This window comes from Aedes aegypti, chromosome 2, assembly GCF_002204515.2.
Source record: "Aedes aegypti strain LVP_AGWG chromosome 2, AaegL5.0 Primary Assembly, whole genome shotgun sequence".
In the NCBI taxonomy this organism is placed as follows: Eukaryota; Metazoa; Arthropoda; class Insecta; order Diptera; family Culicidae; genus Aedes; species Aedes aegypti.
This window is the reverse complement of record NC_035108.1, coordinates 301,942,824-301,968,496: the sequence shown is the minus strand read 5'-3', so window position 1 is coordinate 301,968,496 and position 25,673 is coordinate 301,942,824. Positions and strand designations below refer to the sequence as shown.

Sequence of the window (25,673 nt, the reverse complement as noted above, 5' to 3'; positions counted from 1 at the left end):
TATAATCATGTTTTATTTTTTTATGCCTTCCTAATCCGGTACGCCCCTGCTGAAATCTGGTATGCTCTCCTCCCGAGAAAACCCTTCGAACAACCCTGGAACACAATTTTTGGCCCCCTCTCTCGGACACTAACAAACTACTTATCAACCTCATAAGGGGGTATAAAAAGAGGGTCATAATGGAAGGGGGAGGTTAAGAATAAATTAAGGAGAGATTAAAAAATAATTGAAATAGAATTTGAATTGCTTAACATGAGGAATATTGAGAGTCCGCCTATTACGCCTCTCTTTAAATCTAGTAGGCTACCATCCCCCTTCTTTTGACAACCCTTGACAAACACATTTGTTGTCTCCGTTAAACCCTCTCAGACACTAATAGCGTAATTGATCCATTAGTTGTGGGTGTTCCTATAGTTGCGGTAGTGCTGTTTACACTGATGTTCTTGAATTAGTTGCAAATCCAACACCACCAATCGACGTATTGGCTTATTGAAACACGAAATAGCCAAAAACATCGTTCAAATTGCTTCAAAATTGATAAAATACCACCAAAACTGCTTAAACTGTTCTCACTTGTACCAATAGTTGCGGTAAAGTGTTCCTATAGTGGAGAATCCCATAAGAAAACATCGGATACCGCAACTATAGGAACACAAATTAAAAATTTACCTCAACTAAAGGAACAGTGTACCAATAGTGGAGGTATTATGTTTCACTGACATGCCGATGGTTACTGCGATGAAATCAGTTTTCTCATTAAGTGAATGGTCGTTACTTCCCATTACAACAATAATGTGTACTTTTATTGCGCTACTTAAATTTTGAGGGTTTAATGAAGTTGAACCGTGCTTAGTACCTTCACTATTGGCACATTTACCCTAATGTATAATGAAATTCCACTGAACCTCATGTGGCGGTGTAAAAAGAGAGTTATAATGGATGAGGGAAGTGGCTCGTAGTTAATTCAAAGAAAATTAAGAGATATTTTCAAAAGAATTAGACTTGTTCAACACAAGGAATATTAAGAGCAAATAGAAAATGAAAAATCAGCTGCCCCCCCCCCCCCCCCCTTTACGCCACTACTGGAATCTAGTTAAGTAAGTAATGATAAAGAAATCGAATTCGTTCAAGAAATCCTTTAAAAAAACTCACAATTCTCCTTTTTATTAGACATTTTTTAGCAAAGCGCTTTGGGAAAGAAGACCACGTGATTGTTGAGCTGAAATCGAATTCAGGTTAACTTTTGTGTCCATGAGTCCTCACGTAGTGCAGGGGTAATGCGCCCTATCTAGTGAACAGTACATCGTGAGTTCGATTCTCACCGAGAAGACGTGTAACTTTTTCGCAAATTTCTCATCAATTTGTCCATTTTCAATTTCAAAGTATATGTAATGTTCAGTTTTACGGTAGTTGTTCAAAAGATTCATGCTCACTAGCGCCGCCTGGTGGCGGAATTCCATAGCTCAATGATCACCGCATGTCAGCCCTATAGCTATTGAACAACTCTTCCCAAGACACCAACCTTTCAAATAGGGTTACATATTTCTCAGGAGTACATACCATGCCCACACAGTTATGGATCACCCACAGTTACGAATCGCTTTGGCGTTCAACATCGGATAACTCACTCAAAACATAAACGTTGACGTAAAACATATTTTTCCCATGTCATACAATTTGTCTTCTACCATTTGTAATGTTAAGCACAACATTCAACCGCTATATAACGGTGTTTTTGACAAATGTTTAGTTGGTACCACATAACTATCATTATATGGTTGTTTTCTGTAAGAAGTGCCATCAGTATTCATCAGCTCCCACAGTTGGTAAAGTTCAAATGTTATAGCATAAAACATGCTCATTCGCTTCGATTTAGTATTAATTCATCTTTGGAAAACATTTTTCTCAGTAACTACAATGCAGTATCACAAAAAAGGCATTTTAACCTTGTTTCCAGCTCTAACACTGCTATTTTTGCAGTAATATGTGACGCATTGTTAACTTTCGCCAAGTCATGCAATACAGATACATTGCGTTGAAAATCTCTTGATTATGTGCACTGATCCGTAATATGTCACAATTTGATCCATAATATGAAAATTGATCCAAAATATGGTTTTCAAAAACCGATACAATTTTAATTTTTATGCAATCCTAAGTAAATATTACATTCAAAATAGTTTACTAACCGAAGTTCCAATTTGAAACGATTCAATTCGTGCATTTAAATTATAATTTTACGTTTTCCACGTTGTTTTATTGACTTTTATAGGTGGGGTCATGGTAAATGTGCTAACGAGTCTCCAACCAAACCGTCTCACAGCTCATGGGGATGCTGCTAGTGTGCTGCGCTAGCAGGAGTCTCACGAAAATTCTAAAAGCGCGCGCTTGGTGATGTGCTTCCGGGGAGACTGCTCGACGCTACAGTTCACTATCGGTATCCAAGTTGTGAAACAACTGGTTAGTAACTAATTGCAAGAGCCTCTACAACTATTTTCGTCTCATTATGCAGGTGTCTAGGTGGTCTACCTGGTACGGTCAAAGATTCACGAATTTTGTCATCACTTCAATTATTGCTCTGACTTTAAACAGCACATGAGCACGGAGCGCATAAGACCACACATAATCTATCTCAAGAAAAATGAGGCTGACCAAAAAAGGTCTCACAATGAACAGCGCACCCGTGCGCTTGCAAGAAATGTGGCCCCTGCACATAAGACTACATCACATGCACAGTAACTCTATCATATGTTCCAAAGGTTACATTCTCATCCCTCAAGGGTCATACAGCCCAAGTTTGAAAAAAGCGCCACTACCGGCCAGGTACTCAACTAAAAGGACAATCCTCAACTCCTAAAGGTAGTTCTTACTAAAAACTGAAACTATGCCGAAGACAGTACCGTAAATTCGGGTGAAATTGATCAGTAGGGTGAAATTGATCACTGTGTCACACGATTTTATTTCCCTCTTATAGAGCACAGAAATCAATGCAACCTATTTAAATGAACGTTGTTTGTCTTAACTATTGTCAAAATGCATGTTGTGAAGTTTTTTGTGTTAAGGAAAGTTTATTTCTATGAAAATAATAGAAAATTGCAAAATCTTGTTCTGTGTGGTATTGGCAGACACCAATAAACTTATAGTTTTAAACAAGGATTTGGACATGGTGTCAACCAGAAAATATGTAAGGATGCTTGAAATATATCCCCAAAACGAATTCTATCATCAAAATTCGTACCAATTTGTTCATTTTGTTGTAATAATTGATTTTTTCATAGATATCAGAAGATTCCTTCGGAAATTGCCTACATTTAGGCGTTTTCTACGGTATTGTTGAAAATTAATTGTTTATTATTTCCATATATGTTGCATTGTTAAGAATTTGGTAACCATATTTGGATTCAGGAGGCCCAAATTTAATAAGTAAAGTTGTTTTCAAAACTAACAATAATTGTTTTGACAGGTGATCAATTTCACCCCGAAACGGAGTTCCTTGATTTTTTATTTTAGAGACGATTTTTAGCACTAAAATCACAACTGTATGAAAATTTGAGTATATAAGCCACGGAGGCTCACCGTCGTACTTGTTTTCCTGCATTCAGTTGTATGGAATTGGCAACATCATAAAAAACAGACATGGAAAACGGTGAAAAGTGATCAATTTCACCCGATATTACGGTACTGTGCTATCTATCTTTAATGCATACGAGATATTCAACAACACCCCCAAATTATTTTATTTATTTATTTATTTATTTATTTATTTATCTCTATAAACTTAAGACTGTTGTCTTTTATGTTTAAGTGCTGAGGATAAGAATAACATGATTACAAAAAAACGCCGAGAAACACATTAAAAATTAACACAACTTCCAACTTACTAATTAAAATGCTCAAGACACGCCCTTTTGAAACCTCATGTGGAATTAATGGTTTGAATACCAGAAGGTAGTTCATTCCAGAAATGTATGCCTCTTACAAAAAATGAGCTCCCGTATTTTCGAAAATAAATGTGGTGGTGTTTTGGATTGTACAATGTTTTGAAACAAAACAACACTTATAAGTTTCGTAAACTTAACGTAAAAAATGCTGTAAATGAGTAACGCTTGCATATCTGTTGAGATTGAATACAAATCTAACACAACAATTTAAAGCTACTCTAAGTCGATTTAAAGTATTTGCAGAAGCTTGCGACAAAATAAAATCACAAAATAAAAAGTGGGGGTAGATTAGGGATTTGAATAGCATCAACTTAGTCTTTGCTACAAGACATTGACCTTTAATTCTAAGGGTTCGCAAGGTTGCATTGTTTTAGAACAAATGTATCCCATTCGAAATTGCATTGAATGGTAATTTAGGAAGAACTCCGTTCGAAAACTCTATTTTATCGCCATTTAGAAAAATATTAGGTTCGTTTACAATATTTCTGTTACGTGTAATAAGCATAGCCTGAGTTTTTCGCGTATTTAGAAGGAGAGAGTTTGCCATGGCCCACCTAGAAACATCAGAGAGACATTCGTTGATTAGATTTTCGATTGCTGCTGTTTCTAAACTGGTACAATCAAATAAGATCTGTACATCATCAATGAACCCTCAAAGCCTTAGGTCTCCTATAACGCCCCTCGCCCATGTGTCTTATAGGAGACCTGATTGTATTCACCTTATTCGAACCATTTTATCAATGGTGCCACCGTAAAAAAATGATTGTGTTTCGTTTTCCCGAACGCAATGTGTAACACACAATACCTACTTAAACTTTGCTCAAGATTCGACTTAAATAACGTGCAGAAATTTGATATATTGAGTTTCTAAGATTTTATTAACATTTTGTTAACAACATATTACATTTCATTTGCCGTAGCAGTTCAGATTTTTTACAGGTGAGTTGATTTCACCTGCTTATAAGAGAAAAAAAAACGTTTTCATATACTTAACCTAACTTAACCTAAACATATAACGCATTAATCGTGGCAATAGAAGATTGTAACGATTTTTGCCTGAAATTATTGATTATTTTATTTGACATTTGTTCCAATGTTTCAACATTGGATATTCTATGTAACTCATTGGTACTATACCAGGGAGGAAGCCTCAGAATCATTTTCAAAATTTTATTTTGAATTCTCTGCAGAGCTTTTTTCCTGGTATTCCAACAGCTAGTATATGCTGGTACAGCATACAACATGGCTGGCCTGAAAATTTGTTTGAATATCAAAAGCTTGTTCTTAAGACAATGTTTTGCTTTTCTATTAATAAGGGGATAGAGACATTTTACATATTTGTTAGATTTGGCTTGAATGCCCTCAATGTGATTTTTGAAAGCTAAATTCTTATCTAGCATGAGCCCTAGATACTTAACTTCATCTGATCAATTTATTGGAACCCCTCTCAGCGTGACAACATGTCTACTTGAAGGTTTCAAATAAAGAGCTTTTGGTTTATGTGGGAATATTATTAGTTGAGTTTTGGAAGCATTAGGAGAAATCTTCCATTTTTGCAAGTATGAAGAAAAAATATCCAAACTTTTTTGCAATTTACTACAGATGACACGCAGACTTCGTCCTTTGGCGGTGAGGCCTGTGTCATCCGCAAACAAAGATTTTTGACATCCCTGAGGTAACTCAGGTAAGTCAGATGTGAAAATATTGTATAATATTGGTCCCAAAATGCTGCCTTGAGGAACACCAGCTCTTACAGGAAGTCTTTCAGATCTGGAGTTCTGAATTAACCTGAAGTGTACGATTTGACAGATAACTTTGAATTATTCTAACAATGTATGTTGGAAAATTATTTTTTTTTTTCAATTTTACGATCAAACCTTCATGCCAAACACTGTCGAATGCTTTCTCTATGTCTAGAAGAGCAAGACCAGTAGAATAGCCTTCAGTTTTGTTGGAACGGATCAAATTTGTTACACGTAAGAGTTGATGAGTGGTCGAATGTCCATGGCGAAATCCTTGTTCCGAAATTGGCGAAATCCGAACTGTTCATTAGAAAAAATTGAATTTTCGTTGATGTGGGCCATCATTCTGTTCAAAATAAAAAGTTTACTGATAGAGGAAAGCAAACTGATTGGACGATAGCTAGAAGCTTCTGCTGGATTTTTGTCTGGTTTTAAAATTGGAACAACCTTAGCATTTTTCCATTTGTCAGGAAAATATGCTAATTGAAAACATTTGTTGAATATATCAACAAAAAATGATAAGCTACGTTCTGGAAGTTTCTTAATGAGGATGGAGAAAATTCCATCATCGCCAGGAGCTTTCATATTTTTGAATTTTTTAATAATAGTTCTCACTTCTTCCAAATCAGTCTCCCAGGCATTTTCGAAGACGTTCTCTTGATTGAGAATATTTTCGAACTCCTGAGTAACTTCATTTTCAATTGGACTAGTAAGTCCTAAATTAAAATTGTGCGCACTTTCAAACTGCATAGCAAGTTTTTGAGCTTTTTCGCAATTAGTTAGTAATAATTTGTTTTCCTCTTTCAATGCCGGTATTGGCTTCTGAGGTTTTTTCAAGATTTTAGATAATTTCCAAAAGGGCTTAGAGCCAGGGTCCAATTGAAAAATTTTATTTTCAAAATTTATTTTCAAAATCTGCAAAACGTTTCTTGATTACTTTCTGCAATATAATTGCCATATAATTTTCATAGCAGGATCACGAGTGCGTTGAAATTGCCTTCTCCTCACGTTTTTAAGACGGATCAAGAGTTTAAGATTATCGTTTATAATCACGGATTCAAATTTTACTTCACATTTTGGAATTGCAATGCTTTTGGCTTCAACAATGGAATTTGTTAAAGTTTCAAGAGCATTGTCAATATCAAGTTTAGTTTCTAAAGAAATGTTAACATCAAGATTAGAGTCAACATACGTTTCATATGTATTCCAGTCAGCTCGTAAATAATTAAAAGTGGAGCTGATAGGATTGAGAATCGCTTCAAGGGATATTTTAAATGTAACAGGCACATGATCAGAATCAAAATCAGCATGAGCAACTAATTGGCTACAAAGATGACTAGAGTCGGTTAAGACCAAATCAATCGTAGATGGATTTCTAGGAGAGGAAAAACATGTAGGGCTATCAGGGTATTGAATTGAGAAATATCCTGAAGAGCACTCATCAAATAAAATTCTGCCGTTGGAATTACTTTGAGAATTATTCCATGACCGATGTTTGGCATTACAGTCACCAATGACAAAAAAATTTGACTTATTGCGAGTCAATTTTCGCAAGTCGGTTTGGAGCAAATTAACTTGCTGCCCAGAGCATTGAAAAGGCAAATAGGCAGCTATGAAAGTATATTTACCAAGCTGTGTTTCAACAGAAACACCTAAAGTTTCAAAAACTTTAGTTTCAAATAACGAAAACAGTTGATGTTTTATACGCCTATGAATGATGATTGCAACTCCTCCACATGCCCCATCAAGTCGATCATTACGATAAACAAAAAAGTTAGGATCTTTTTTTAGTTTGGATCCAGGTTTCAAATAAGTTTCGGTAATAACTGCTATATGCACGTTATTAGCTGTAAGAAAATTAAACAGCTCGTCTTCTTTACCATTCAGAGAACGAGCATTCCAATTTAAAATATTTAAATTATTATTTGGATCCATTAGAAAAACGTAATTCAATAACAATTTGATTTGTAAATTTTACACCTACTTGGACTGCTTCAGTCATAGTGGTGGCTTTGAACATTGCATCAATCATTAGATTCAATTGTTCAGTTAGAAAATTAAAATCAGAGGTAGACATATCACTTGAAGTGGGTACATCTGATGATTTCTCATTGGAATTTTCGGTAGACGAAGAAGTGGAGTAGGAATTACCTGTGGCGGTAAGGTTTTTTCCATTTGATTTGAAACAAGTAGAATGGGTACTCATGGAACGAACAGGGGAGGAGTTCAAATTACCTGCTACGATATCAGCAAAGGATTTTCCGTTGGTAGATATATTCGAAATTGAAAGATTCGAACGGTACCCGACAGATTAAAATTTGTTTGTGAATGAGCATGATTATGATCTTCCTGGTGGGTATGATTTCTAATCAAGCGATCGTTAACTGAAAAATGAGCATTGTTCGATACTCTACCAGGCAAATTCCGGAAACGACCGTTATCGTAACGGATATTATCCTTCATCTGCCTGGCACGAGCTTCAACGACTCTCTTGCGTGAAGGGCATTCCCAAAAGTTAGCTTTATGAGGGCCCTTGCAATTGGCGCATTCAAACTTTGTGGTATCTTCTTTCACAGGACAGACGTCCTTAGCGTGAGAAGAACCTCCGCAAATCATGCATTTAGCATCCATGCGACAATTTTTTGTACCATGACCCCACTTTTGGCACCGACGGCACTGAGTGGGGTTCTGGTAATTTCCTCCAGATTTCTGGAAATGTTCCCACGTCACACGGACATCGAACATAAGTTTAGCTTTTTCTAAAGCTTTAATATTATTTAGTTCTTTTTTGTTAAAGTGATCTAAATAATATTCTTGAGAAAGCCCTTTCCCAACAATGCCAGATTGGGTTCTTTTTTTCATAATGATTACTTGGACTGGGGAAAATCCAAGTAAATCATTTATTCCATTTTTGATCTCTTCAGGTGACTTATAGTCACTTGAGAGACCTTTCAAGACAACTTTGAACAAACGTTGAGTTTTGTCGTCATAAGTAAAAAATTTGTGCTTCTTCTCTTCAAGATGTCTGAGAAGAAGTTCACGATGTTTAAGAGTTTCCGGCAAAACGCGACAGTCTCCTTTCTTTGAGATTTGGAAGGAAACCTTGATTCCCCTAATGGAGTTCAAGATTTCCTGCCTAAATCCCCCAAATTCGGAACAACTGACCACGATAGGCGGCACTCTTTGCTTCCTCACTTGAATCAAAGAGCCTGGGCTAGAGGCTGCTTCGATTTGGTGTTCGGAAAATTTGTCTAGAGCATCGAACTGATTGCTCATTTCGATACAATTATTCATTTCACCCTTGGAAGAAACTTTGCATTCCGGGGAAGCGTCCTTTCTTCCATTCTTGCCACGTGTAGTGACAGTTTTAAAACCCACTTTTTTGGAAGGAAGTAGTGAATTCAGAGATTCACCCTTCCTTTTGTTAGTTGTTGATACCATGTTTAGTTAATAAAAGAGAAAGACGTGACCTTCGAGAGGTTTTTTCCCAAGACGGTGTCCAAGAAGGATTACCACCGCTAGCTTTTGCCAACGGGTCCAACGAAAAATCGAAAGCACGGTTTCAAACAAGGATCGTAAAGGGATCAATAGTAGAAAAAATAGTACTGAGAAGTACTGTTTTAGTAGCACTGAAAAGTACCGTTTTTAATTTTAGCACTGAAAAGTACCGTTTTTAATTTTAGCACTGAAAAGTACTGTTTATGTAGCACTGAAAAGTACTGATTATTGCTTTAGGTAGTTTTTAAGAAAACTTCCAAGAGCAGAGAGAATTCTTGTATGCACAGCACGAAGGTACGATGCGCACTGCTCAAGTTTTACGATTTTTATCTTTTCTTAATTCTTCCTAAACAGTGTTGCCATGCACATGAAGATTTGTGCTTCGGCCGACTGTATTGTTGCATTCCTTCAACTTTGGTGGTTATCTTGAAAATTTATTGATATTCGCATATTTTATATTATTGTTATACAATTATATAAATTATAACTATTCAAAAAGAATTTCTATAAGCATTCCTGGAGGAATTTTTCTAGACATCCTGGAACAATATTCGAAAATATATGTCTTGATGAAGCTCTGGAACAATTCTAGGGTAATTAACCCCTCTACCGGCAGCTTCATTTTTACCGCTAAAAATATCTTCAAATCGCTATATGTTTTTTGTTTTTAAATATTTTTGCACCATTTTTCCACAAGTTAAAAACACTCTTCTAGTTGAAGAAACCGTGTCGATATTAATCATTGGTGATCTGGTTTTGAAGATATTCCGATGTTCCTTGGGGGACCGATATTCTTCATACAAAATATCTTTGGCGGTCATTTTGGTTTTAACCAATTTATCAACAAAAAAAAATGTGGACTATGCAACGAATCTGAAAAAAATACAAATCGGTTCAGTATTCTTGGAGATATCTAAAAATTACGATATGATGTTTTTTGAAGTTTTCAAGATCTTCTTTTCTCGAAAACTTATTCAAACAGACTAAAGTCAGAAAAGTGAAAAAAATAAAATGATCAATATCAACACAGATTCTAAACCTAGAAGAGGTTTTTGAGAAATTGTAAAAAAAAATGATGCAAAAATATCGAGAAACAAAAAAGTAATAGCGATCCGAATTTTGTTTTTGCGGTAAAAAATGAAGCTGCCGGTAGAGGGGTTAAGGTAGAATGTTCAAAAAATATTAGCATATAATAATTGTATTGTTGTACAAATCTCTAAGGAACGTCTAACAGAATCCCTTCAGAAATAAATTTATTTTGAAAATACTAAGAGAAAATTCCTAGTTGACTCCTTTTATTGTTTCTAGTAAAACTCATTGAAGTATCATCAGAGAACATCTAGTTGAAATACCTAGACGATTACCATAAAGATTTTACAAAAGCAATGTTGAAAATAAATCTTGAAGAATTTCTGTTGGCATTCATTAATGAAAAAATGCAGAATTTCCTAGAATCAGTGTAATTGTAATCATTAGAGAAGTTTGCGTGCCCGAATCCTAAAAAGATTCAAAGCAATATTTGGCAAATTTCTTGAGTCATGGATTATCTTGAGTCATGGATTATCTGCTTGTCGTTCCCCTGGAGGAATCTCTGGAAGAGTCCCTGTAGAATTCTCGGAAGAATCTATGGTGGAATTTCTAAAAAAAATGTTAGATGGCGAATAACCAAAGAAAATCCATAGAATTCTTCCATAATTTTTATTTTTTCCTTATACAACATGATACTCAATAACCCCTTAAAATGTTTGCACTGAATCAAAAATTAATACACGTTGTCCGAAAATGCTGTGGAAAAATATGAAAAATAGGGACACATCAATCTCTATACATACTTTTAACCCCCATAGTAACTGGAAAATGGGGATGTTCAATTTTGTGGCTGATCAATAGTTCCAGAGAAAAAGAATTGTTCTATCTGTTTTATCTTTAATAACGAGATTTTTAGCCCTGGGCAAGTTCATCTCGGGTGAGTTTCAATAGTTGTAGAGAATAAGTTGTTTGAGCAGTGGTACTAAATATATATGGTATGCAGAAATGGAATTGTGTACATTTATAGGAGCACATAAACTTCAGGGTTCCGGGTCATTTGGCCGAATGCCGTTTGGCCGAACGCCATTTGGCCGAAAGGGTCATTTGGCCGAACGCCATTTGGCCGAATGCCGTTTGGCCGAAATTGAGAACAAAAGTGAACTACAGTTAGCATGGATTTATTATGAATTTCAAAGAACTTATTCAGCTTATTCATAAAAATAGGGAATATCATCATTGATTTACATAAGCTTTTTAGTGTTAGTTGAAGAAACAGTCAGAGCTGAAAGAAGAACATCCTAAATGTAAGCAGTTGGTCAATAGCCACCAGAAGATGTTTTGGCATCGCGTTTGTAGTTAACTTTTGACAGTAACTGAAACAGTTTAAAACTTATTCGTCCTTCTGCTGGATCGGCTTGCTTTGATCCCTCGAATCGTACTAAACTAATATATGTCATAGTTCTGACATCAACAAGTCTTGGCTTCTTCTTTTCACAACGGAGAAACAGTGTGCTTCTTTGACGTAAGTGTTCACCGAGTCGGGTATTGCTATATTCAAGAAATGGTGCAGTTTTCAGTTCCCAAGTTGTAATTTTAATCTTGGAGGAGAATGACATCTCATCTAAGTTGACCCTTGAGCTAAAAAATATGTTTTGAAAAAAACGTATTTTAAGCTTTAATTAAATTAATTATGAAAAATATTTCCCTCTTGACAGAACAACCTATGAACAAAAGAAGGATAAATCTCTTTTGAAAATTAAAACAAGTGCAATGCATATAATAATTTATTTCACCAGTACAACAACAAAGAATTGATAAAGTTGATAATCAATCAAATTGCTTCCTTACTATGACCAATGGGATACATTTTCAACGCGGAGCGCTGTTTGGTTTTTAGGACTCGTGCTCTTCAATATTTGAGGTGTGGCTTCGTTCTATAATCACCTTAATGATTACTCAAAGGGGTAATGGGGAGAGCGTTAGGTTGATTTTTACGCCTCATACAAACTTGTTTCTTTTTTTAATTAGAAAATCTCAAAAAAATAACCGTTGGGAGTCGAAATACTACCAACTAAAATTGTCTTACGTCATTATTAGACAACCCCTTGCCATCTTGAGGAAACGCTGTACACTACACTGGAGCACCTTTAAAGGTGCCCATGTAATCGAGACTCTTCGGCAACCCACATAAATCCATTAATTATTCATGTCTAGTGTGGCAACAGTTATTGATTGAATGTAAACCAATAAGAAAATACAGCGTATGCGAATACGTTTTAAGCTCCGTATGTGATAGGCACGATTCATAGACTCGTACATTTTTCTTCCATTTCATACAACAACACTCTCGCCTCGGCAGTCGAACCATTCGGCCGAATACTATCTGGATCACGAGAAGGCCAAGGATCTCCTGTCCCACCGTCAGCTATTGCAGGACTACGGAGCCGACGAGGACCTCGCGGATTCGATGTTCAATGACCAAGGTAGGTCGGGTTGATGTCGACCCTTCAAATTCTGTCCAGTGTGCGAATCCTGAATCACTAAGTGTTGTCCATTTGTATGAAGTCTTTTTTTTGATCCCGGATTCGGCTGGAATTTTTCCGATTCACTCCATTTGGCACTCTCATAAAATCAGATTCGCGGGAATTTTTCGCTTTTTGTTGTTTTGGTTTTTGAAGAGTTTTTCTTGTAGAAATAAGTTTGTAGCTGAAATAAACATCAGATTGGCTTCACCCGACACTTAATCAACCACGAAACGCGTGCGGACTCTTTCCAGCTACTCAGGTTCTCATCATTGTCATGTTTATTCTCATCTCTCGCCTCACGCTCATTCAATGTCGGGTATGTGGATTGTGATGTAGTGCCAGACGATCAGCACAGTGCTCGTCGCGAATTGGATGACGTTGATACGCTCACGACCCTGGAACGGTGTTTCAAGATCATTCACGAACCCGTTGATGAACTGATGAAATCGGTACGGCTTCCAACGAATAGTGTTCCCGGTAGTGCGTCTTCGTTGAGAATTCTCATAACCTCGTACTTGGCTAGGTTCATGAAGCGAAGTGTGTTTGACAAGATCAAGAAACGCCAAACGAAGCTGGATCATAACTTGTTTGACGTAATTTGGCCCGCGATGAAGAAGGCCACCAAGGAGAAGAAAATCGACGAAGATCTTAACGTCGGGATTGTGATACCGGATTACGACGTCTTCGTAGTGTTTCAAGAGTTCCTAGTGCCGTTGATCAAAGATATGCATTGTATGGAACTTCAGCAGGAATTTGTTCCACATCCACAAATGCAGTTCTTCCCACAGTATGTTCTACAAATGTCTCCAAATCAGAATGGAGAGAGTAATGGAAATGTTCTTCGAGAGAACCCTAGTGACGTACATTTGAATCTGGATACCTCAGGAAAATTTATTACCGGAGTAGTTATCGAATGCGCGCGAAATTTAGATGAGTTTGATTTTCCACTGAATTTAAGCATAGCTCAGCTAGAAAAGGCAGAACGAATACTTACATCGAAAATCCTATCCATGGCGTTTGCAACGGCCATCGGAGAGGAAGAGTTAGGAACTTATTACACGATGAACGAAATCCTCGAGAACCCATCGGAGATAAGAACCATACTCGCTACGTCTGGTCTGCTGATACCCATGCTAGATCACAACGATCCGTATCAAACTGCGGAATCGATCGCCCTGAACGGAAAGTATTGGCCTTATGGTCGTGGAGTCTACGTCAGCCATATGCAAGATCTGGTGGCCTGGATCAACGCCCAGGAACATTTACGAGTGCTGTGCTGCACCAGTTCAAAAAATCCAGCCAACATGGGAAGTGCCTACTCTAAGATTGGTCGGGCTATGACCTTTCTTGATGACAAGATACATTTCAAACACAGTTATTTCCTAGGTTATCTAGTTTCACGTCCGTCATTCCTAGGAACTGGCTTGAAGATGACCTTATTCCTAGAACTGCCTCATCTACGAAAAGAACGAGAAAATCTCCGGCACCTCTGCGTAGTTCGGGGGCTCCACTTACTCACTTCGGATGACCAGTCCAGAGTCCGCATGAGCAATATGCGCTCGCTCTCCCAAACCGAATGGCAAATCTTCCAGGACTATACCGGCGCAATTACAAACATTGTCGCGCTGGAGAAGGAACTCTCGATGTCGAACTCGTTACACATTGCCGCTACGCTGTTGAAAATATTTCGTAAGAAAAAGAATAGCTTGGTGGAAGCGGCACCAACTCACTAGACGACACCCCCGCCGCAGTCCACCGTACACTTCATTCATTGTTCGTCTTCATCACCTCTCTTAGAGATGTAGCTTCAGCAACAGCAACAGACTTTAATTCGATGTTGAGGAGTAACCGATAGTGTGTAACCAACTCAATGCTACCAAAGTTCCTGAAATATTCACAATTACTTACAAATCACAGCAGAGTAGTGCTTGCTAATAATCTAGAGAAGGCAGCTGATACGAGAGCCTAGGCGCTAAGCAACGACAAAGAGTACAAAGTGTTGGAAAGATTTTGTCTGGATTTAGAGCGGGTTAGTAGCACCTATAATTTCACTTCACCCTTTTTTTATCCTCTCGGTGTTCCCAGTGTGATACCATTTTGCATAAACTATTCTAATCAAATATACATACGCATTTGAACAAAGTTAAAGATCGTACCAAACCTCTGTGCTTGATTTATATCATTTGACAGAAACGTATCCATGTTTTAGGACCGGATCAGGAAGAGTGTGCTTGCAAATTCGAATGCTCCATAGTGGTGATTGACGTGCCTTATTGTATAAAAGTACACTTAAACTTTTACTAAATTACCGCATTATCAGACAACAGAGACATTCCTAAGCAACGAATACAGCTTCCTCAGTTGAAACTTGTGAAATCTTTCCAACAGCTTGTATGTAATACCCTGTAGCTTTTATTAACCGTAGTCGGACAAGTGTTATTCAACCCTAGTTCACGTAATTGGTACTTTGTAACAACTTTCAGTTATGTAGTAGTCTTTTAGTTTCATTTTTTGTATTTCTTAAGTTGCATTGTCTTTCGACTACGCTACATCTGTTGCATGAATTGATTGGATGGTTTTACGATATGACCGGTATGGATTCTTCTCTAATGACATGTTCTGTTTAATATCTTTTACTGCAAACTTAATTTTCCAGAACTGAACGATCCACAAGTAGAAATTCCCTTGTTTCGAACGGAAGAAGGCCGATACCTTGCAACGTGTAAGTATAATGGATATGTGAATATCAATAAAAAATCATGTCGGTAAATATACTTCAAATTCCGCCAGAAAATAATCAAAAACCTCCAAAAATTCCTGCAGAGATTCTCCCACACAATTTTCAAAGAAGGTTTGAACGAATAACTCCAGAAATTCATCAAATGAATCTTTCACAGGTTGTTGGATTTATTTAGAAGTGGTCCCGGCAAACGTCGTCTTGCCATCAATTATGCTTTTGAATAATGACATGCCATCGTTCATACAGAATAACAGATTGGTTTTCTCACATTTTACCGGCTGTTCCGGAGACTTTCCTATTTTTTGTTTCTGCGCACGATTAGATTGCAGCCCTTAACGAAGGCTACTGTGAACGAACTGTGTGAATCTGTTGACACGTTTTCATGCCATTTCGTGACACATAAACACCATTCCACTTTTATTTACATAGATTATCTTTATGAATTAGTGATTCATCTAAGAATACTGCCGTGTATCGATAGTCAGTTTCATCAGTAAAAGTAGGCACTAGTAGGTAAAAAAGAAAAGTAAAAGTAGGTAATACTTCGGACTAACTGACTTCTGACCCGGTGATCTCGCTTACAAATAGATGAAATACTTGCAGAAGCTTCCAAGTTGATCAACTGAAACAACTGAAAAACAATGTACAGTCGAAGCTCGTTATAACCAATGAGTTACAGAACAGGTGGCGCAGTTCCGTATAATAGTGTGTGTGACAACTGTATAAAGTTAAAAATGACACCTAACACCAATACATCGCTGATCTTGCCTACGTCACTATTTGTGTTTACAATTTAAAATTCCTTGACGCAAAAGCAAAAAGTGCGCGAGTTAAGAAGTTTTTCCACTTTATTCCGTACAGTTTTAACAATTTCTGGTAAATTTTGATAGAATGCCGCAGTGTGCAGTCAATGTGTGCAAGATAACGACACAGGAAGCGAAGAACAGTGATATTTGTATAAGTTTTCACACTTTCCCCAAAGAACCTAGCAAGTGATCGAAATGGGTGAAATTTTGTGGGCTCATCAAAGATCCGGGTACATCGCTTTATGTATGCTCCCAGCATTTCACATCTGACGATTTTGTGATCAATGCTTCGATCCGAAAATCGTTGACAGGTGCAGATCGAAATAGTCTGGTCCGAGGCGGTAAGATTTCTTTGTCCAGTATCAAGAAACGTAATGCCAATTACAGCGTACTCCGGAATCGTCATGCGTTGAGAGTAGAGGTCGTTCCCAACGTTATCAACGGAACGAGCGGAAGGAACTTGTGGCTAACCTTTTGCAAAATCACTATTCACTGGAGGCGGAGAAATCGAAAAACGTCAATAGTTGAAAATGGAACTTCTTGCAATGTTTCACCGTTCCAAAGGAACAGAACATACGTGATTCCGACTCAAACATGGATGTTTTGTTAGAGGCGATTTAGCTGGCCAATCCCTCTATCGCTACGAAGTTCAGATGTTGATAGCCTGAACGATTCCGGTTGGTCAGAGTTCGTCAGTCATGATAGGCTCAATTCTACTCAAGTCATGTTAGAGGAAGCGGTAAGATTGGTAATGCTGAAAACACTACGAACGCTGATTAAACGCAAGCAAGATATAAAATCCAGCCATTGACAACCAAGTATGTACCTTACTGTTTCTTAGCATTGTTTCACCACAGTGTTGTTTAATAACGTGTTAATCTATTCATCTGCTCAGAACCAACAAGCTACACACTTGGTTACTAATAGTTTTTACGGCGTCATCAAAAAGTATACATTAGTTATTTATACAGATGGAATACCCTATTTCGTGCTAGGCAAACCTCAATTAAATATATGATTATTTTGAATATTTTTATGTATATAGTGTTGAAATACTCCAACGATAAATACGGTAATCAAAAATCATCTAGTTCGAATTAAATTTCATGGTATGCACCACAATTTTTTATGTTACATTCAATTTGTTTCAAATATCCCATATCCACTCGTGCTTGCAACCAAATAGTGACGTCACCACTTTTTTGGTTACCAATACATATGCAAATCATGGTCTTCTTCACCTGTACTGTAGCTCATTGGTTATAACGACCACTTTTATAGCGACAAAAGCTCTCTATAGCGAATTTTTCGGTCCCTTGGAAAAGATTTTAATGTTACCACTATTCTCTATTACGACGGTCCCTTGCGATGTAGTTATAACAAGCTTCGACTGTACTTTTTCTTTCTATCTAAATACACGTGTTACCTTTGGTTTGATGTGCTTCAATAGCTATGACTTTTGTGAGTTGAACATTTTTTTTTCTATTTATTTATTTGACAGGCTCAAGCGCACTAGGCATAACGGAGCCGAATATTCCGAACAATTTAATTACAAATCAATTAAATTTTATAACCTAGCCTGTACAATTCCTCTATACGTTGCGTTTCCTCGATGTATTGCTGGCGAAGAACAGGGTCATCAACATGCGAAAATGAGCAACGTCGCATCCCCGCTCTTGCAGCAGCACGGGGGACATTAGAATGAGTTTCGTTGCTATCACTTTCGCTTGAGACGGAGATGGGCGGTGCGACGCGTTTCGATGCATTGTCAGTGATTGTTGTGTCCGACTCGATAGACCTTTGTCGTTTCGGCTCCTCCTTACTGGTGATTTGCTTTTTTGATTTAATTTTACCCACGGTCTCCGGCTTGGAGAGGGCTGGCCATTGTTTTTCGGCAAGTATAGATGAATGTTGGCAATCATCCAATGCATTAGGTTGTTGGTTTGCTGTAGTGTGATTTAGGTTTAATATGGATTTTGCAGCTTCAGAGCACCGTAGTTTTGGATGTTCTTTGTTGCCGCAGTTTTTACAGGTTTTAACCTGCGAGAAATAAGACACGTATGTCATTTCTTCGGAAATGGTGATATATGACGGGATGGGTTTGGTCAGCTTCATGCGTAATACACGTATCCCGTTGCTGAGGCCCGGAAAATAACTTCTCCAAACGTCGTTCCGTAGAGAAATAACTTCGCCATATTTCTCTTTACATTCCACAGTGGATACGAGTAACTGACACTGAAGAAGACTGCAAGTGGTAGTCGAAATACGCGTATCTGTCAAAGATAAGCATTTAGGAGCGGAATTAAAAGGTACACGGTACTCCATCTACTTTGAAGTTTCTCTATTCGCCATATTGCTACATATGGCTGATGATAACATGACTCTCGATCTCCTCTGTGAGATCATGTAGCCGAACATCCACAGCACTGCTGTCGATGTAGATCGGCAGTAGAAATGCGAGCCAGATGAGCAGCAATTCTTGTTGCTGTTTCTTCGCAATGCATAGTTAGAAACACGGCGTTTCTAACGTTGTGAGTTTGGACACTCTTCACTAGCGTCATGTCCAGTTTCAGTTCACAATCCAGAAACTGTTTAATATCAGCGATGCTAGGTCGCTTTGGGAGGACTGATGTGTCCAGCACAATACAATTTCTTCTTGTCACTGGCATGATTGCAACGAAGTAAAGCACAAAAGAATCAAACGCGTGTTGTCTTGTAGAGAGACGGATAGCAACTGTGAGTTGAACATGTATGAATAATAAATATGGATTTATCTCATATCGTCTATTAGTAAAATTGATTTTAAACGAGATAAGAAATATCATCTTAGTTGTACTTAACCTTTCTTAGTCCCTAACAAAAAGTTACAAATTGTAACTTAGGGTCGATTTCGACCAGAAAAATAATTCAAAAAAGTCAGTGTGTAGATCGAATTTAGTTCTGTCAAGCTTAAATGAAAGACACACATGACTAGTTTTAGAAACCCTCCAGGAGAACCGGGAACCTGCTACATCTGAAGTAAGGGTCTCTAAAGGGACTTTTTTCAGATGTAGTAATTTGACAACCTGTAGTTTCATAACTAAACAAGTAATCTGAACTGTCCTCATATTGTTGAATGATTCTATCCCGTTAGGCCGATTGTCGATAGGCCCAAAGGGTCGTTAGGCCGAAAATTGAAGATAGTTCTAATGAACCGTAAGGTCGAATAAGTAATTAACAGGGATAGTTCAGGATCACCTAAAAGCCGTCGAATGAATGTTTAGGTCAAACGGATGATTAGTTGTTAGATCAGGATGATTTGCATTACCTAGAAGCCCACAATAACTGCTGTGTAATATAACTAGAAAGAACAGCCTTTGATCAAAAGAAGGAAAAACATCGATGAATGTATTAGCCATTAAAAATAGTAGTAAATGATTAAATGTTATTTCGGCCTAACGACCCTTACGGCCTAACAGCCCTTCCGGCCTAACGAAATTCGGCCTAACGACATTCGATCTAACGACCTGCACCCCCCTTTAGAGACCCTTATCTAGACAACCTGTAGTTTCATAACTAAACAAGTAATCTTAACTGTCCTCATATTGATGAATAGGTATTCACGTGAACTGTAAAAAGAGATTCTTAAATAATTTACTTATTCGTACCCAGTTCCGTAAACCCGGAACATCCGAAAAGTAAGTTTCCATAGCAATTTTGTATGTGTAATCCACATCGATACTGTTCGGTTGATGGATATTTTGGCATAAAATTTCTCTGTTTTCACATCCTTTGAAAAATTCGGTCAAGTATGGTCCATGCGGAACCGGTTCCTGGAGTCCCGGCAAGTGGTCATTCTGGACAATTAATGTTCGGATGATTTTGAATATCTGTGGTTCTTCTAGTTAAATTATATATGAATAAGCACTTTTTTTTGGAATGAGGGAAAGCCTGTAGGAGTGAAAAAAAATCTCTTCTCCTATAGGCATAAAACCCTCAAACCTATCTTTATTTAGGCCCTTACCATAAAGTATTAGGGGCCGATTCAATAATGTTATATACAATGTTTGTATTAATTTTGTTTAGCTTCTACATCTTGTCATACTTTCACGACAAGTTAGAAGTTCTAAACTCGGGGCTTGGGATGCATCGTAGGACGGTTCTCTTGTCACTCCATCTTCTCAATGGATTTGTGAAGTTGCTCAGATGAGATAGTGATGATCAGCTCAATGGTATTATTGGAGGCGTCGTGCAGTTCAAAATGGTGGCTTGAGGAAAATTTGAGGAAACGGAATCGGTTTGATATGTGGCTTAAGACATCCGTCAATCACTCAAGTCGCAGGTAATAGTAATTCACTGTTAAAGACAAAAATTAGATAGGAAAGTCAATAGCTTTTAGAAATCTATATATATAGGATTTAGGAAATTGGGATTGCGAGAAAACACTTAGATTATTTTTGATCACCGAAATAACCCAGGAATGTGTACTAATGTGATCACGAGTACAGTTCTCTTTTTGGATTCCATAGGATGGCATAGGACAACGATTTCCGGCATCTACTCGTCAGTCGCGTTCCAAAAATATCCATATGGCATGAGTTTGAAGTGATTTTCACAAACCGGACGTCGCCATCTTCTTCTTGTTCTTCTTGGCATTAACGTCCTCACTGAAACAGAGCCTGCTTCTCAGCTCAGTGTTCTTATGAGCACTTCCACAGTTATTAACTGAGAGCTTTCTTTGCCAAAGTTGCCATTTTTGCATTCGTTTTTCGTATGGCAAGTACGATGATACTGTATGCCTAGGGAAGTCAAGGAAATTTCCATTACAAACAGATCCTGGACCAACTGGGAATCGAACCCAGACACGTTCAGCATGATTTTGCTTTGCAGCTGTGGACTCTAACCACTTGGTTAAGGAAGGCCCCCGGAATTTTTTTGGAATCCAAAATGGCGTCGGACATCGATTTCGGTCCAGTTTCAAAAAATCACCAAAATTTACCAATAGAAACTCTCCTCATCTAGTAGGTACTCAATGAGTCACTCAAATAGTATATGTTCATCATTTAACATCAACACTTTGTGTTGAAGGATGCTTTGCACCGAAAGCAGAAACACGGAGAGGTCTCAAAGTGGTAATAACCAGTGAGTAAACTGGGGGACCATGAGTAAAATGCACCAGTCAAATCTCAAAACCCCGGGATAGACCTTGTACTTTCAATCGACTGGTGCTTGAAAACAAATAGGTTTAACGAAATACGGTTTTCACTATAATCGATGGGATGAGTTAGATTTCCTGCGAGTGGGGTTTTCAAATCGGAAGTTCAGGTCCGGACATTTTTTTTTTTTCAACAGGAAATAAGTGATCCCTAGTCACATTTTTTACTACTTCAACAACGAAATGTTAACCGATAGGTTTTAGCTTTTTCTGGACTTTAAGTAACCGACCAAGGCAAAAATACATCACTTGGGACGAAAGCCGGAACCTGGTTCCGTAAATACTTTTCGGGTAGGTGCCGCGGCCAAGGAACATATGCAAATTTGACCCAAAGCCACGTCATAAAATCATCTCGGAGAGCCAATGCAAGACATCAACTCTCAGTTTTAGGCGCCGTCCACAAATTACGTAACGCTCTAGGGGGAGGGGGGAGTAAGCTCAAGCGTTATGAAAACTACAAATGAACTTTAACACTTCACTTTTTGCAAAAAAAATAAAATACTAAAATCACTAAGGTGAGCAAATACCTTTAAACTCTAATATGTGTTGCTTATCTTGACAGATAGGCCTATTTCGTCTGCGACTTACAGACTTCTTCAGTGTCGAGTGCTTTAGTGTGATTTTAGTATTTTATTTTTTTTTGCAAAAAGTGAAGTGTTAAAGTTCATTTGTAGTTTTTAAACATACTCTAATAATCCCTCCCAAAGGTTAATATAAAAAAGTGTAGTCAAGCGTTATGGTTCATACAAAAAATTGAAATGTTTCATACAAAAAGCGTTACGGAGGGGGGGAGGGGTTGACCTGGGACACGGTTATATGAAAAATTTAGATTCTCGCTCCAGTCCACTTTTTGGATTGCATTTAGGTCCCATAACAACTGTGAAAAATTTAAGCTCGAACGGAGAAATTATATTTTAGCGCCAGCCGTTCAAAGTTTGTATGGGATTTACTATGGGAAACCTTACTTTTGCAAAGAAAAATCACCAGAGGTCGCCCATATTGCTCTATAAAAAATCTAAACACAGATCTTGATAGGCATTTCTACGATGAGCAACATTGCCGAAGACCGCAAAGCAATCGGATGCTTGTGACAAAAGTTATTAAGCATAGACTATTCGGAAATTTTTCCTGATTTTGTTATTATTGTTATTCCTTTACGTGTTAATAAACGTCGGCTCGCCAATAGGTTTTCATTCAATAACTTTTTTTACAAGAGTCGGATTGTTTCGCGGTCTTCGGCAATATTCTTCATCGTAAAAATACCTATCGAGGTGTGTGTTCAGAATTTTTATAGAGGTCGATAGGCGACCTCTGGCGATTTTTGTTTGCAAAAGTAAGTTTTCCCATAGTAAATCCCATACAAACTTTGAACGGCTGGCGCTAAAATATAGTTTCTCCGATCGAGCTGAAGTTTTGCACAGTTGTAATGGGACCTAAATGCAATCTAAAAAGTGGACTGAAGCGAGATTTTAAATTTTTTCCCACATTATTGACCATGTATAAATAGAGGCTCTGAAAAAGATTTTGGGCAATTTCACCGGAAGTGACTGGACTTGATTGGACCTCTAGTCCAGCCTTGAACATATGGTGAAAATTGATAATATTGAGAATTGATGTCTTGCATTCGCTTTTTGAAATGATTTCAGTAGCCGCATATGTTGCTATGGGTCAAATTTACATGTGTTCTTTGGCCTCGGCTCCAACTCTGAAAGTACTTTCGAGGCCAGGTTCCGGCTTTCGTCCCATGCTAGAAAATAAATCAAATAATTTATTTTTGCCTTGGTCCGTTGCTTTAAGGCTAAAAATGACTAAAACCTATTGTTCGCACTTAAACGGAGTTTTGGACATAGCATCAAAAATCGTCTTTATAACATAAGCATAAGCATTAAACATTGATGACCGTACAATTCGTAGTTGCTACTACGTGATTGACCAGGATAATCGAAGTTGCGCAAGCAACCAAGAGATGTAGCTTGGGAGTTGCTTTCCATCTTCAATGTACACTTTCGAGAACTCCAAACACTAAAAATTCAATAACGGCGCCGGTCACGTCCTTACGGTCATTGGGGCAGGGAAGAAATGTTAGTATGACATCCTTTGTTACTAGAGACCGAGATCACCTCTGCATCTCCATGGTTGTCATGGGAAGGAGTTTGTTAGTGAGGAGGGATCATAGCTACATGATCAGGATTCACCTTGGTAAGTGATGCGATTCATGCAAGCTTAGTTTAGTACTCTAAAGACAACGTGCACAAACAGTAAGTCTAAACTTTTAGCGTCGAACCATTCAAAGGTTATTTTTTATAATGATAAAAGTTAGGTAAAAGGAAAGGAAAGATATGGGGTTGGATAGTGGGTTTAATAGTCTATATTGACACTTACAGTGACGAACTGTTCATATTTTGTTAAATCATTTCATTCCTACCGTTGTCACTATAAAAATACGTTTCATAATATAATAAAAGCATGTAACGAGCTCACCAAATTGGTCATCCATCGTTGATTGAGCAGCTGTAAGCTACTTTAATCAGCATGCTCATTGCACAAAAGCAAAATATCACTCCTAAACCTAAACTCGATTACACACAGAACGCGTGCAAACTAAAACGAAAAAAAAACTTTCGGCGACGACGCAAAAAGAAAAGATTTTGCTGGTGAAGATGAAACGAAGCCAAAACTCAAACCCTCAAGAGCACAATTCTAGAGAACCAGAGAGCAGCTCAAGCTAAATACCGTTTTGACTCATATTCCGAACACTTAAGGCTAACAGTGACTTCAAATGCACCTGGTAGGCATAATTTAGCTGATATTAATGAAAATTTTAGTTTCTTCGCAATGTCTTACTGTTAGTTGTTGGGTGTACTGATAGAAATATTTATTTAAACTTGCTTAGTATTGTTTTTACGTAAAAGTATGCAACAACATTTTGATTCAAATGCCGAACACTGTGTTCATTCTGTCGCATATTCCGACACCTTGATTCAAATTCCGAACAGCACGAATACATCGTCTTCAAATAATTAATTTCACAAACAAATTTATCTGAGCTTGTTTTACTGGTCTAGAACTAGAGAATCATCACTATCGCCCAGGTATAAATAGATTGGAAGATGATTAAATTGAATTATAATTGACTGCCATATTCTGGTTATTTGATGATATATTTCAGTGAAACATTTCAACCTCATCGTCATACAAAAAGCGGGTGTTCGGAATATGAGTCTGTTCGGAATTTGAGACAAAACGGTACTTGATCGATTGGTCACCACCAGAGAGTGGCCAATCGACCAAGCCCCTAGCCCGATCCGCTGTCCGACTCTAGAGACCAGTGCTCCTGGATTTGAGGTCCGGATGCATTTTCACCTTCTGCTTGGGCTTTGACGATGCACTGCGCATTCTGCTGCGCGCAGAATAAATCGACTTTTCCGCTACAGACACTTTTTTCCAAAAACTGCTCCAGCTATTTCACCACGTGACAGATCCATTTTAAGGCGAAGTAGGCCGTCATTGAAATTTGTACCTATCGTTGATGATTGTAGCTAAATCATCTCACGTTTTCGCATCAAAGAAAAAACTGAAAAAGTATCAGCATACTTAATGCATGTTAGCGCGTACAGTGATAGATTTTCAAGTCAATATAAACTATCAAGACTGAGTTTTATCACTTTGAAATGCAAGCTGAAAAGTCATAATTGTTGCCAAAACGAATGACGGGCTACTTAGCCTTAAACACATCCGTTCTCGCGCGCTGCCTATTGCGATCTCTCTCAAAAATCGTCTTTATAACATAAATACACAAACAGTTTATTAAAACGAAAAACTACACAGCACTTTATTAAACGCGAACACAAACTGTAATTTACTGCCGTCTTATGAGCCTCTGCATGCTATAAAACGATTGACTTTTACTGTGTGCGCTGTTTTCAAGTTACCTGTGAGAGAGAGCGAGACAACACCAACACATGGCGCACAGTAAAAGTCAAAAGAACAAAAGAATTTATAGCATGAGCATCATTAACCATTAACAGCTTACATGTTACTTTAGGCAATAAATTACAAAAAAATACCCAAAGATCGAACACCGCATCGCAACCTGATGATAGTTGATTTACGCATGACACATGTACCAACCAATGAATGAATTGAACAAGTTAGCATTGGTTTTTATTTCCGAGTGATGATTGTTTGGATCGCATTT

General features: G+C 37.7%; 1 protein-coding gene across 9 annotated transcripts in view; it reads left to right on the top strand.

Moving 5' to 3' along the window:
* The window catches only part of LOC5567456 (extracellular matrix-binding protein ebh), a 186,607-nt gene that overhangs the window by 132,731 nt on the left and 28,203 nt on the right, over positions 1-25,673 (top strand). For 8 of the 9 annotated variants that reach the window (XM_021845544.1, XM_021845541.1, XM_021845538.1 and 5 more), the window contains 3 exons: positions 12,570-12,693; positions 13,072-14,424; positions 15,392-15,457. In XM_021845544.1, coding sequence (XP_021701236.1) covers positions 12,570-12,693; positions 13,072-14,424; positions 15,392-15,457 — 1,543 coding nt within the window. The remainder of the gene's footprint in view (positions 1-12,569; positions 12,694-13,071; positions 14,425-15,391; positions 15,458-25,673) is intronic. The other variant, XM_021845542.1, reaches the window with a different exon arrangement.